Source organism: Microtus pennsylvanicus, chromosome 5, assembly GCF_037038515.1.
Source record: "Microtus pennsylvanicus isolate mMicPen1 chromosome 5, mMicPen1.hap1, whole genome shotgun sequence".
Taxonomy (NCBI): domain Eukaryota; kingdom Metazoa; phylum Chordata; class Mammalia; order Rodentia; family Cricetidae; genus Microtus; species Microtus pennsylvanicus.
Window position 1 is genome coordinate 117,708,923 of NC_134583.1, and position 13,397 is coordinate 117,722,319.

At 46.4% G+C, this 13,397-nt stretch overlaps 1 protein-coding gene across 9 annotated transcripts in view; it reads left to right on the plus strand.

Moving 5' to 3' along the window:
- Plce1 (phospholipase C epsilon 1) overlaps window positions 1–13,397 on the plus strand; it is a 293,979-nt gene that overhangs the window by 210,682 nt on the left and 69,900 nt on the right. For all 9 annotated transcript variants that reach the window (XM_075973955.1, XM_075973953.1, XM_075973956.1 and 6 more), the window contains exons 5-6: window positions 11,064–11,209; window positions 12,592–12,850. In XM_075973955.1, the coding sequence (XP_075830070.1) occupies window positions 11,064–11,209; window positions 12,592–12,850 (405 nt within the window). The remainder of the gene's footprint in view (window positions 1–11,063; window positions 11,210–12,591; window positions 12,851–13,397) is intronic.

Below are 13,397 nucleotides of genomic sequence, written 5' to 3' on the forward strand. Positions count from 1 at the left end.
TGAGTTGTAGGCTGGACTCTCTCGCATACGTTCTCCCACACCTCCTTACCTCCTTAAGACTCTGGAGCTCAGGGAGTCCCTGCCCTGTTCTTGAGGCCAGAGATAGAAGGGTGACCAGCCAGGGTCATTATCAAGACCAAGTGTCGCAATCCCAGTACATTCAGCACACAGGCATTCTATTTCTAAAGGAGATCTGATCAGCTACCTTTCTCAGACCTTGTAGACTCCCCAAAGTCTTTGCTAAGAGGCATTTTTTTATTAACATGAGCTCAGAATGTCTTCCAAAGGTTCAAAGCTATAATTAATTCACTGTAAATTCCTATAAGAGAAGATGGGAGGTGTCAGAACCTGGCGGTTTAAAAGCGCAGCTTTCTTTTGGATCATTCCTGGCTTATAGGTGGATGGTCTTGGGACATGCTTGTGTAGCCACTCTGAACCTTGGGTTCTTCATCTTAAAGTGGGAACAAGACTCGTATCAGCTTGCAGGGCTGGGGGAGTAGAAGTCTTGTGCTTTTCATAAATACATGTTAACACATCTAAGCTATTATCCTTGTAATTGTGGTCTTTAAAACCATGCATAGAGACAATGGCCATGTAGCTCTGTGCTAGAGCATAAACTTAATATTCATATGGCTTTGTCTTTGATCTCTAGCACCAAGGAAGATCCTGTGAAAAGAAAAAGTTTCATAAATAACCCTCACGTGGGATCAGGCTAATTTTGACCTCACAGCTCCCTTGCTTCAAGGCTTTTCTTCATGGAAGTGCTAGTTATGGATTTTAATTCCATCATAGTTAAATGGGATGAAGTGATCAAGGTCCTATTCTAAGGGTATCCATACATACTTTTACAAAGTAGGATGTGTATGAGATGAGGCTTACTTTTGAGCCCCATTTCATTATTAGCTTCAGACTGAATGCTTCATTCAATTCCACTGGGCGTGGCAAGAGAGGAGACTAATGCTACCTTACAGCTGCTGGGGAGTCTCCCAAGCCTGCTTAGCTAAAAATGATGCTTGCGGATCTCAGTCAGAATATGTTCTGTAGTTGATTTGAGACACTGAGTAACTGTGGATGCAGACCCAATTTCCGAGTAATTAAGGCATTTGTAACTGAAGGATTCACGAATAAACAACAACACCTACTCCAACAAGGTCCTTGAAATAACGCCACTCCCTGTGAGCCTATGGGGGCGATTTTCATCCAGACCACTGCAGGAGGGCAACCACGACCCAGCACTGGTATAAAAATCAGACTTCTAGAGATGCAACTTATGAATAGGCAAAGGGGACCTTGTACTCATCCAATGAACTGATTATTAATTGATTTGTGGTTTGTGTGATTTTTCTCCCTCAAGGCTCCAAGGGCTAGTTTTATTTTCTCTGGTCCAGCATGGTGCATGGTACACAGCAAGTATTTATTAGAGGGAGAACCATCTTAAACCAAAAACTACTTACCAGGAGTTTATCTACAGTCACATTTTGGCGGTGACTCAATTGAAAACCGCTCACCAGCACCCCTCCCACAAAAAGCACACACACACACACACACACACAAATATATGTGTGTGTGTGTATATATATACATATATATACACATATATACATATACATATATATATATATATATTTGTTGAAGAGATTCAGGAATGGCTGGGTCTAGGAATCTGAATGAATGAGACTGGGTAACATAAAACTTTAAAATGCCTTTCTGTTCCTAACAAGGAATGAAGAAAAAGTGACCCGCGAGTTTTCCCTGAGGGAGGAACTGTACCCTAGGTGCTCCTGAATTCTTCTGGTCTGGCCCTATAGTTAAGAAGGGAGACTTAGCAGTTCTTTCTTCTGGTCTCCGAGGTCCATATCTGGAATTCAGCCTCCCCATCTCTCACATAACAAGATTAATCGTAGCCATAGCAGCAGCAGCTGCCATGGTCACCCAGAAAACATCCACCCAGCTCTTGTCTACGCACGCAGGGCCTGCTGAGATCTCTGCTCTCCCATTTCACTCTCACGATAACTTTATGATTTTTGTTCCCATGTTGCTGAGCAGAAAATTGAGGCATAGAGCAGGTAAGCAGCTTGCCTCAGAGACTTGACCAAAGAAGCAGCGGAACTGGAGGTCAAGTGCAGTTCTATTCCCCTCAGACACCTGTGATTTCCACCCCTGCTTCTTGATGCCTCTCTCCGGCTGCTGCTTCTTCCCAGTTCCAGGTGGACCCAGTAGTTAGTACAATGAGGAGGCCACAGCGGCTGGTCTGCAGTGTGGGACTCTTTCACAGAGTTCCGCTCTGCGCCCAAGGTAGAGTGCCGAGAAAGGACACTGAGCCCCAGCACCCATTCCCAGACTCTGATGCAGTTAGGAGTCACCATTGAGTTTACTTGAAAATGCAGGTTCCTGGGCTTGGCCGATCCCTGCTGTTTGACAGTCTGATTTCTAAGTCTAGATGAGACCTTGGGATCGACATTTGCAGACGCCACGGTCACCAGTGAACCCCATCTGGGTGTCCCACATTTGAGGAGCTCAGGGTAGACACGGGTGTGTGCAGACACATATGTAGGGGCACAGGGTAGACACGGGTGTGTGCAGACACATATGTAGGGGCACAGGGTAGACACAGGTGTGTGCAGACACATATGTAGGGGAACAGGGTAGACACGGGTGTGTGCAGACACATATGTAGGGGCACAGGGTAGACACGGGTGTGTGCAGACACATATGTAGGGGGAACAGGGTAGACACGGGTGTGTGCAGACACATATGTAGGGGGAACAGGGTAGACACAGGTGTGTACAGACACATATGTAGGGGGAACAGGGTAGACACAGGTGTGTACAGACACATATGTAGGGGGAACAGGGTAGACACAGGTGTGTGCAGACACATATGTAGGGGGAACATGGTAGACACAGTTGTGTACAGACACATATGTAGGGGGCACAGGGTAGACACAGGTGTGTGCAGACACATATGTAGGGGGCACAGGGTAGACACGGGTGTGTGCAGACACATATGTAGGGGAACTGGGTAGACACAGGTGTGTGCAGACACATATGTAGGGGACACAGGGTAGACACAGGTGTGTGCAGACACATATATAGGGACACAGGGTAGACACGGGTGTGTGCAGACACAAATGTAGGGGGCACAGGGTAGACACGGGTGTGTGCAGACACATATGTAGGGGCACAGGGTAGACACGGGTGTGTGCAGACACATATATAGGGACACAGGGTAGACACAGGTGTGCGCAGACACATATGTAGGGGAACTGGGTAGACACAGGTGTGTGCAGACACATATGTAGGGGCACAGGGTAGACACGGGTGTGTGCAGACACATATGTAGGGGCACAGGGTAGACACAGGTGTGTGCAGACACATATGTAGGGGACACAGGGTAGACACGGGTGTGTGCAGACACATATGTAGGGGCACAGGGTAGACACAGGTGTGTGCAGACACATATATAGGGGCACAGGGTAGACACAGGTGTGCGCAGACACATATGTAGGGGAACTGGGTAGACACAGGTGTGTGCAGACACATATATAGGGGCACAGGGTAGACACGGGTGTGTGCAGACACATATGTAGGGAACAGGGTAGACACAGGTGTGTGCAGACACATATGTAGGGGCACTGGGTAGACACGGGTGTGCACAGACACATATGTAGGGGGCACAGGGTAGACACAGGTGTGTGCAGACACATATATAGGGGCACAGGGTAGACACAGGTGTGTGCAGACACATATATAGGGGCACAGGGTAGACACAGGTGTGTGCAGACACATATATAGGGACACAGGGTAGACACGGGTGTGTGCAGACACATATGTAGGGGCACAGGGTAGACACGGGTGTGTGCAGACACATATATAGGGGCACAGGGTAGACACAGGTGTGTGCAGACACAAATGTAGGGGGCACAGGGTAGACACAGGTGTGTGCAGACACATATGTAGGGGCACAGGGTAGACACGGGTGTGTGCAGACACATATGTAGGGGCACAGGGTAGACACAGGTGTGTGCAGACACATATGTAGGGGCACAGGGTAGACACGGGTGTGTGCAGACACATATGTAGGGGGAACAGGGTAGACACGGGTGTGTGCAGATACATATATAGGAGCACAGGGTAGACACGGGTGTGTGCAGACACATATGTAGGGGGAACAGGGTAGACACGGGTGTGTGCAGACACATATGTAGGGGCACAGGGTAGACACGGGTGTGTGCAGACACATATATAGGGGCACAGGGTAGACACAGGTGTGTGCAGACACATATGTAGGGGCACAGGGTAGACACAGGTGTGTGCAGACACATATGTAGGGGCACAGGGTAGACACAGGTGTGTGCAGACACATATATAGGGCACAGGGTAGACACGGGTGTGTGCAGACACATATGTAGGGGAACTGGGTAGACACAGGTGTGTGCAGACACATATGTAGGGGCACAGGGTAGACACGGGTGTGTGCAGACACATATGTAGGGGCACAGGGTAGACACAGGTGTGTGCAGACACATATGTAGGGGCACAGGGTAGACACGGGTGTGTGCAGACACAAATGTAGGGGGCACAGGGTAGACACGGGTGTGTGCAGACACATATATAGGGGCACAGGGTAGACACAGGTGTGTGCAGACACATATGTAGGGGAACTGGGTAGACACGGGTGTGTGCAGACACATATGTAGGGGAACTGGGTAGACACGGGTGTGTGCAGACACATATGTAGGGGGAACAGGGTAGACACAGGTGTGCGCAGACACATATGTAGGGGAACTGGGTAGACACAGGTGTGTGCAGACACATATATAGGGACACAGGGTAGACACAGGTGTGCGCAGACACATATGTAGGGGGCACAGGGTAGACACGGGTGTGTGCAGATACATATGTAGGGGCACAGGGTAGACACTGGTGTGTGCAGACACATATATAGGGGGAACAGGGTAGACACGGGTGTGTGCAGACACATATGTAGGGGCACAGGGTAGACACAGGTGTGTGCAGACACATATGTAGGGGCACAGGGTAGACACAGGTGTGTGCAGACACATATGTAGGGGAACAGGGTAGACACGGGTGTGTGCAGACACATATGTAGGGGCACAGGGTAGACACAGGTGTGTGCAGACACATATGTAGGGGCACAGGGTAGACACAGGTGTGTGCAGACACATATGTAGGGGGAACAGAGTAGACACAGGTGTGTGCAGACACATATGTAGGGGGCACAGGGTAGACACAGGTATGTGCAGACACATATGTAGGGGGAACAGGGTAGACACAGGTGTGTGCAGACACATATGTAGGGGACACAGGGTAGACACGGGTGTGTGCAGACACATATATAGGGACACAGGGTAGACACGGGTGTGTGCAGACACATATGTAGGGGCACAGGGTAGACACAGGTGTGTGCAGACACATATGTAGGGAACAGGGTAGACACGGGTGTGTGCAGACACATATGTAGGGGAACAGGGTAGACACAGGTGTGTGCAGACACATATGTAGGGACACAGGGTAGACACAGGGGTGTGCAGACACATATGTAGGGGCACAGGGTAGACACAGGTGTGTGCAGACACATATGTAGGGACACAGGGTAGACATGGGTGTGTACAGACACATATGTAAGGGTGACTGTGTGGGCTGCCTCAGTCTGTGGAGGGTGGTGATATGTGTACTTTATCTAACTACTGGAGCTGTGTTCGACTTTCACTGGCTTCTGCTCATTTCACCATTTTAGCCCATTTTAGCCCAACTTTTGCCATCAGAGTGACCAGATACCCATTGCAACACAACTTCTTTCTGACTAAATTTACACTGGCATATTCAAAAACTTTTTGGCAAAAATTAATCTGTCTCCTTTTTCTGGACCTGGGAATAGCAATAGGAAGCACTTAGGCTTTTTCCACATATAATTCCTGAGCTCTGAGAATCCTCTCTACCCATGGCCTCCTGGGACTCTGGATGGCCTGCCTATTGGCCAGAGGCACCAAGCATCCCTGTCCTGGAAATGTGGGAAAGATGGTCTCTGTCCTTGAGAACGCAGGGTCTGCTGAGACAGACAGAGCAGACTCATGTGAAAGTCAGGCACAGAAATATAACAAAAATAAACTAGGCGTACACGCGTGCGGCAGTGAGAAGCCCAGTTCAGCACAACTGTGGTCTCAATGTCCTGCATTAAGTTAAAGAGAACGGGATGGAAGGTGCCAGGTGAACCACCGAGACTGCCTTTCCAAAGGAGGCATGCATTATTTATGGATATTTATTTATTTATCCACTTGTTTCCCGATTCTCATCAGACTTGCAGAGGGTAGATCTCAGCTAGTGGCTGAAATGTTCGCTTTCTGAAAATACAGCAGGCTCAGTATCTGCATTCATGGGGACACAACACCACATGTGCCCTGCGGTCAGAGTAGGGTGGGCACCAGAACACGTATACGTAGTCCAAAAGGGAAACCAGTGACGCCTTAAAAACAGTGATGTTTTTGTCAGGGTCCTAAAAGTGGGCTTGCCTGTCTTCTGGGGCCGAGAGCACAAGAACAAGAGTTCTAGATTAGTGGCCTCCCCGATCCTCTCTTCTTGTCTTGTGTACCAGTAAATGGACATTTCAGATCCCAGGTCAAGTCTGTCCAGATACCACTGCCACCCAATGGCCTCTTATGTCTACAGTCAGGAAGACTAAGACACATAAAAGGTATTTTGTGGACATGGAAATAGGTTTGGTACCATCTGGTCACTGAACTGGGAGGTCTGGGTTTACAGAGAAGCAATGATCTAGAAGGTAGATTCTCGGCCTGTGGACAGTCATGTTTTCTCTACTCACAGACTCCCATTAGAGGGGCAACATCTGGACAAGGGTCAGTAGGGACCTTTCTGAGGTATGAGTCCCAGAGGTAAAATCTTGATGACAGATCTAGGAGAAGTTCTTCCTAATGGATAAGTAGACATGAGCTAATAAGTTAGGCATGAGGGAGCCTTCCATAGGAGGTGTAGCATCCCAAGGTCTCCAAGATGGGAAAAGCCTGGCTTAACTCTAAAAATAGGGGTGTGAGAGGAGATGAGGCTGGAGAATGGATGCGAGTCTGTGGGTCAAGAGAAGGATCTGACTGTATAGAAGACATAGACATAATGGACCAGTGAAAAATCATTTGAATACTCCAAGAACATTCCTTCCTGGTTGAACTATGATGCAGCCAATATGGCACTTGATGTGGGAAGAGAGAGCAAGATGTTCAGTTTGGCTAGGCCTACAAGTACTGAAAGGGGCATGATAAGGATGATGATGATGATGATGAAAACAATGTCACACATGCTGACATACAACTATAATTATACCCACTGGGAAGGTTGAGGCATAAGGATTGTGAGATCAAGGACAGTTTAGACAAGTTACTGAGATTCTGTCTCAAAATAAAGAATGGCCAGGGACGTAAGCCAGTGGTTGAGTACTTTTCTAGTTTATGAAAGGCTCTGAAGTCAGTCTCCAGGATAGGAGGAAAGGAAGGTTGGAAGGGACAAAGAGGGACAGAGCAGGGAGGAAGGAAGGGAGGGAGAGAGGAGGAGGAGGGAGGGAGGGAGGAGGAGAAGGAAGGAAGGAAGGAAGGAAGGAAGGAAGGAAGGAAGGAAGGAAGGAAGGAAGGAAGGAAGGAAGGAAGAAAGGATGGATATATCTGGAAAGGAGCAATTGTAGAGAAACTGTAGGCTGTACTGTAGGCATGGCTCAGGGGTTAGGATCATCAGAGCAAACCCAAGCCTTCTGAGACAAGCTTTTAAACTGAGGGACTGGAGAGATGACTTAGCAGCAGGGAGTGCTTTTTGCATAAGCCCTGAGGGATCTGTCCAATGCACATACCCACAGAGAAACTCACACAGACAGGCACATATAAATAACTCTATCAATAAATCATGTTTATGTATATATGAACTGGCCCAGAATCTGATTCTCTGCTCATTCATGTTGTACCACTGAAATTAGGTAAAACAGTCTCCTACAGGTAACTCCCGTGCACTCTGGGCTCTGGGTGTTCCCTATAGTAGAGTAACAGTACTGTGAGCGATTTCATGTTTTCCTTTGTGACTGATGTCCTGAAACTCTCTCTAAATTGGCAGCACGCTTCCCCTCTGCTTGGTAAGTGTAACTGCCATTTATGTTGTGGGCAACATTTGATACCACCGAAAGTTTTGTCTCTATTTTTTTTTCATTTATCTTGTTTCATTATTAACACTCTCACCACTTAGCACCAATAAAATCATAAATACACTATGCTATCACAAGATTGCCCTTGCAGTTTGCAACTTGATGTAGTGTGTGTGTGTGTGTGTGTGTGTGTGTGTGTGTGTGTGTGAGAGAGAGAGAGAGAGAGAGAGAGAGAGAGAGAGAGAGAGAGAGAGAATGATAACAGTACTTATATAATCTCAACAGCTAGGGGCCCTAGGGACTCACACTCAGGCTTGGAACAGTTGGTTTAAATTATGTTTCCATGTGAAATACAGTATTGCTATTTTTTCCCTAGCATGTGGGAAAGTGTATGGGGAATGATTTGACTGATAGGAAATAAATCTGTGTGCGTGATCAGGATTGAGACACGACACAAACAAGTAGTGCTCTGTGCTGCTCTGAGAGGAGGCCCCTCCTGGGTGAGCGTTAACCCTTTCCACTCACTACATGGCAGGAATATTACAGTGACTTTCAGTATGAAAGGCCCTAAACCGCAGGACTCAGGCAGGAACTGGGTGACTCGACTCTGCGGAGCCATTTTAAGTGTTCAGGACCCCATTTCCACTTGTAAAGAAAAATTTGATTTGGCTCCCCATTCTAGGTTAAGGTCCACCAAAAGCAAATCGAGCTAAAGGAAGAATTGGCTAGTAGCACCAACCACGGCCAGTCTCTGTTGGGCAAATACCTTCTTGGTCCAGCAGGGCCAAGGTTTCAGGAGGGAAGCAAGGCTTGGAGACCAAGCAGGGGATTGCTTGCAGCTGCAAGAGAGCTCAGCTCTGAGACCCCCCAGAGAATTTCCTAGGCGAGCAGCACGGGACGTACTGATTCCAGATCTGTTCTGATTTTGCATGCAGCTGGCATCCTCCCGAGCAGGGAGCTACCAGAGCATACCCAGAGCCACCTGGGCATTGGAGCAACAGGTTTTACTTCAGCCGGTTTCAGAAAGAAATCAGCAGCTTCTTACTCCAGTGAACCCACCGCCAGAGTACAGCCCTGCCTCATCCCTGCCCTGCCCCATTGCCCTACTTGTTTCTGTGGCGGGGTTAAAAAAAAAAGGTGTTGAACATCCATCCTCTACACTGTGGTTTGGCTTGGGGTTTTGATGGTGATGTTTTTTCTTTAATGATCTTGCGGGTACAGTTCTTGGTGTGTTTTCCTTTAATCCTGTCTCTCTCTGTCTCTATCTTCAAAGGCAAAGCTCCAAACTGAGTGCTCAGAAGGGTCCCTCCAGGAAAGAAATAAGTAAAGAAATTGTCACCTTTCATGAGCTAAATAAGAGCACTAAAGTGAGGGCCGTAGTCTTTAAGAAGTTATTTCTCCTGAGACGTGTATTCTTTTGGTTTGTTTGCTTTGTTTTGTTCTTGGTCTTGTTTCATTTCTTTTGTTTTGGTTGTGATGCTGGGGCTCAAACCCAGGGCCTGGTACACCATAGAGTCTAGATCTGAAAAACTGCCGTTGGACCTCCCTCTCTGGTTGCTGCCAACACTAAGTGTCATTAATTCTTATTGTTTCCATTTGTGGGCAGTGTGTTCTCTGCCTTGAACTCCTATTTCCTCAGATGTCTGGGTCATCATGAACTCTGTTCAGGCCTCTTTTCACACAGGCTGAAGAAAGAGTTGTTCCTTGGGTGTCAGCTCTGTTGCTGACCCATATGCAACTAATATCGTCAACAACAGACAATTGGTCACCCTCCCGTGAGTTGGCCAGGGTGGAGAGCGGTGGCCAAGCACCAGGATGAACAATAGGAAAATAATCTCAGAGCAGGAGGAGGTGACCTAGACACTGATGCCATAAAGGGGGTGTAGATGGGAATCACCAAGTTTTATCCGCTGGACTCTGTGGTAGAAAAAGCAAGTCACAGTAGAAAAATGTAATCTGGAAGCCGGCAAACATGATATTTTCTGTGTGCTCACTTGGTGGTGAGGGTTTTATGGGGTGAGCCACCAAATGTCAACCCCTAGTCCAAGGTAAGCCTTTGCTACCTTGCCTGAGGATCTTCAGCTGGCCTCGTGGGTACTCACCCTCCCTAACTCTGGACTATTGTGAGAGACAAGTGAGGTGGGATAATGAGAGCACTTAGAACAGCTCCTGCTGCAGAAGCGTGGTTACGCTTCTCATTGTTTTGTCATTTGGAGAAGATAATAAATTAGTATGTTTAAGAGATTGTTCAAAATATTTTTGTATATTTTTGCTTGGTACCATCCATTCTAATTCTGTTAAGATTTTTATTTATTTATGCGTATATGTGTGTGTGCATGTGTGTGTATATATGTGCACACATGCACAAGAGTTCATGCCATGCCATCCATGTAGAGACAGAAGACAACATTGGAGAACTTTCATTCTCTCTTTGCACCATGTGGGCGCCAGAGATGAAAATCAGGCTGTCAGACTTTGATGGCAGGTGCTTCTGCTTGCTTAGCTGTCTAACAAGCCCTGATATCATATCATACATTTCATTGCTTGATAAGGGTTTTCAACTTACGGGCTAAGTACAATGACTGAATTTAATCTTCACGTCCATCAGCCACATTCCATCAAGAGTATCCATGGGAGATGGATATATATATATTAGAGTTTCAAGGAATCATGTAGATCAAGAGGGTTTTTATTTCAAGATGGATATGAAGATGTAAACAGATTGACTTCCCAGGGGGGCATATCAAAACAGCAATGGAGCTGGTTTTCACGTTAGAGCTCTCTGCTTGCTTCTTTTCCAGTTCCCAAACTGATTTTCTTTTTAATCCAAAAGTAAACAAACAAACAGTGTTTACTGAGTTTTCCAGACATGTCCTCAGTGAATGCCTCCCCCCACCATCTTCCAGGTGAGTTCCTGGGTGACATGGCTGATCCTCACAGCAGGCTCCATGGAGGAGAAGCGGGAAGTCTTCTCACATCTGGTGCATGTAGCCAAATGCTGCTGGAACATGGGCAACTACAACGCTGTCATGGAGTTCCTGGCTGGCCTCAGGTAAGAAAGTATGGCGATCTGGACAGGTTTCTCTGTCTACTTAGATATCTCTGAATTAATTCCCTGGGCAGCCAGCCAAATTACCAAGGTACCTAATTGGTAGTTATCATGAAGGGGAAATGCACTACTTTCTTCCAGCTCCAAAGCCCTGGTTCCTTGAAGGGAGAGGAAAATAGAGGAGAGGGAAGGTAGGGAGGGAGAAGTAAAGGGGAGGGGGGCTAACAGGGCAGGGGGAACAGGTGTTGAAGGAGCTAAAAGTACTACTTGGCTGGCTGTAACTGTCTCTGCCCTCACAGACATAGGTGTGGATGATTCTCACTTTCCTTCCCAGTGACTCCCTGTCTGCCCACCTGCTTCTTGTGCCAGGGCATGATGACCTAGTGGACCAGCTTTCTCAGCACTGTCGTGAATACCTGAGAGAACAGCTTGGCTAACTAAAGCATGTTGATTGATTGGAGAGGAGGAATATTGCAAATCGAGTCAACATCATCTTGGGTTGTGTTTAGTCTCTTTTATATCAGTTTATTGTCAACCCCTAACATTGAGGTGACTCTTAAGTGAAACTTTTGGAATGTATTGCTAAGTTTCACAAATCTTTATCCTTCACTAGCCCTAAAGCTAAGAATATCAGAAGACAGCATATGAAATCTGAAGAAGAGCTTTCTCTACTTTGTCCATCTCACCTACCTGCTATTCCCAGCAATATATATTGATGTATGAGTTTGTTTTGTTCTGTGACTATAAAAGTTCACATAACCTATTCCATGGTGGGGCATGTCATTCAGAGGATTAAGAACCTATGTTTCTAGGTCATGTTCACTCATATTTGCACAGAATAAGCCATTTTCTTATATCCTTTGAAGAGTAGTCATTTTACATCAGTATCATCAACCTTGTTCTCCTCCTGATAATACACTCAAGTCAACATATAACTTCCAGCTTTGTTAATTAGCCTTATTTCTATTTGAGTCTGTGCTATTTAATTTTTAATTTTATTATTATTTTATGTATGACATATACAGAGCCTGTGCATGCAGAGGTCAGAGAACAGTTTCTGGAGTTAGTTTTCTCCTTCTGTGTTTACTTGAATCCCGGGCCCCAACTCAAGTCTTCAGACTTGTGCACTAAGTGCCTTTTACCCTCTGAAGCAGCCCTTACTTTGTAGTTTATTTTACATAAATAATAATTCTCATCATCTTGGGAAGTAACTGAAGACAGAAATCCTTAATAAACCAATTAATAACACAGGAAAAAATCCCTAAGAAGGTTAAAGACATTGAAGTTGTATGGAATTCTGTCTACATACTGTAAGATACATTGTCACCCCTTCGGGTATATATATATATATATATATATATATATATATAATTTACTTGCAATAGGTCAAGGAAAGTTCTAAAGATGTGGCAGTTCATGGATCAGTCTGACATTGAGACCATGAGGAGCCTAAAGGATGCCATGGCTCAGCATGAGTCTTCCCTGGAGTACAAGAAGGTGGTGACCCGTGCTCTGCACATCCCCGGCTGTAAGGTGGTTCCCTTCTGTGGGGTGTTCCTGAAGGAGCTCTGTGAAGTGCTTGATGGTGCCTCCAGCCTCCTGAAGCTCTGCCCACGGTACAGCTCCCAAGAAGAAGCTCTGGAGGTAAGTGTCTCCAAGTGCGCAACCCCCTGAGATGACCTCCTGGTCCTTAGTGCAGAAAACCACTTCCTGAGTCTAGAGTAATCCTTGGTGTGTTGTTCCTGGGCAGAGGAGGTCCTTGAAAGTTCTGCAGAAAGTAATACAAGCTACTTGGAACTCAATATTGTTACTTTAGATTTAATATGACACCGTTGAACACAAAGGAGAAAATGTCATTGGAATTTTGTTGTTTTAATTTTAAAAGTTGGTAAATTTTTGCTATAGGGTAAAACTGCCTGGATTCAGAGAATAAAATCAAATGAGAGCAATAATTTCCAAATCAGTGGGTAGAGTACTTGGGAAAACCATTGTTGCCTTCTCTTCATGCATGTAAGAAGATGCCAAGAGCATGGTGCCTCAACCAGACACACAGGCTCTGACCCACCCCCTAGACCAGAGGCTTCTGCTCTTAGCTCCTGCCGAAGTGGAGAGGACAGTGTAAGCTTTGATCAAGACATTGAGTAAGGGACATAGAGAGGCTCAAAGAAATAAGGAAACCTCCCTCTGTTTA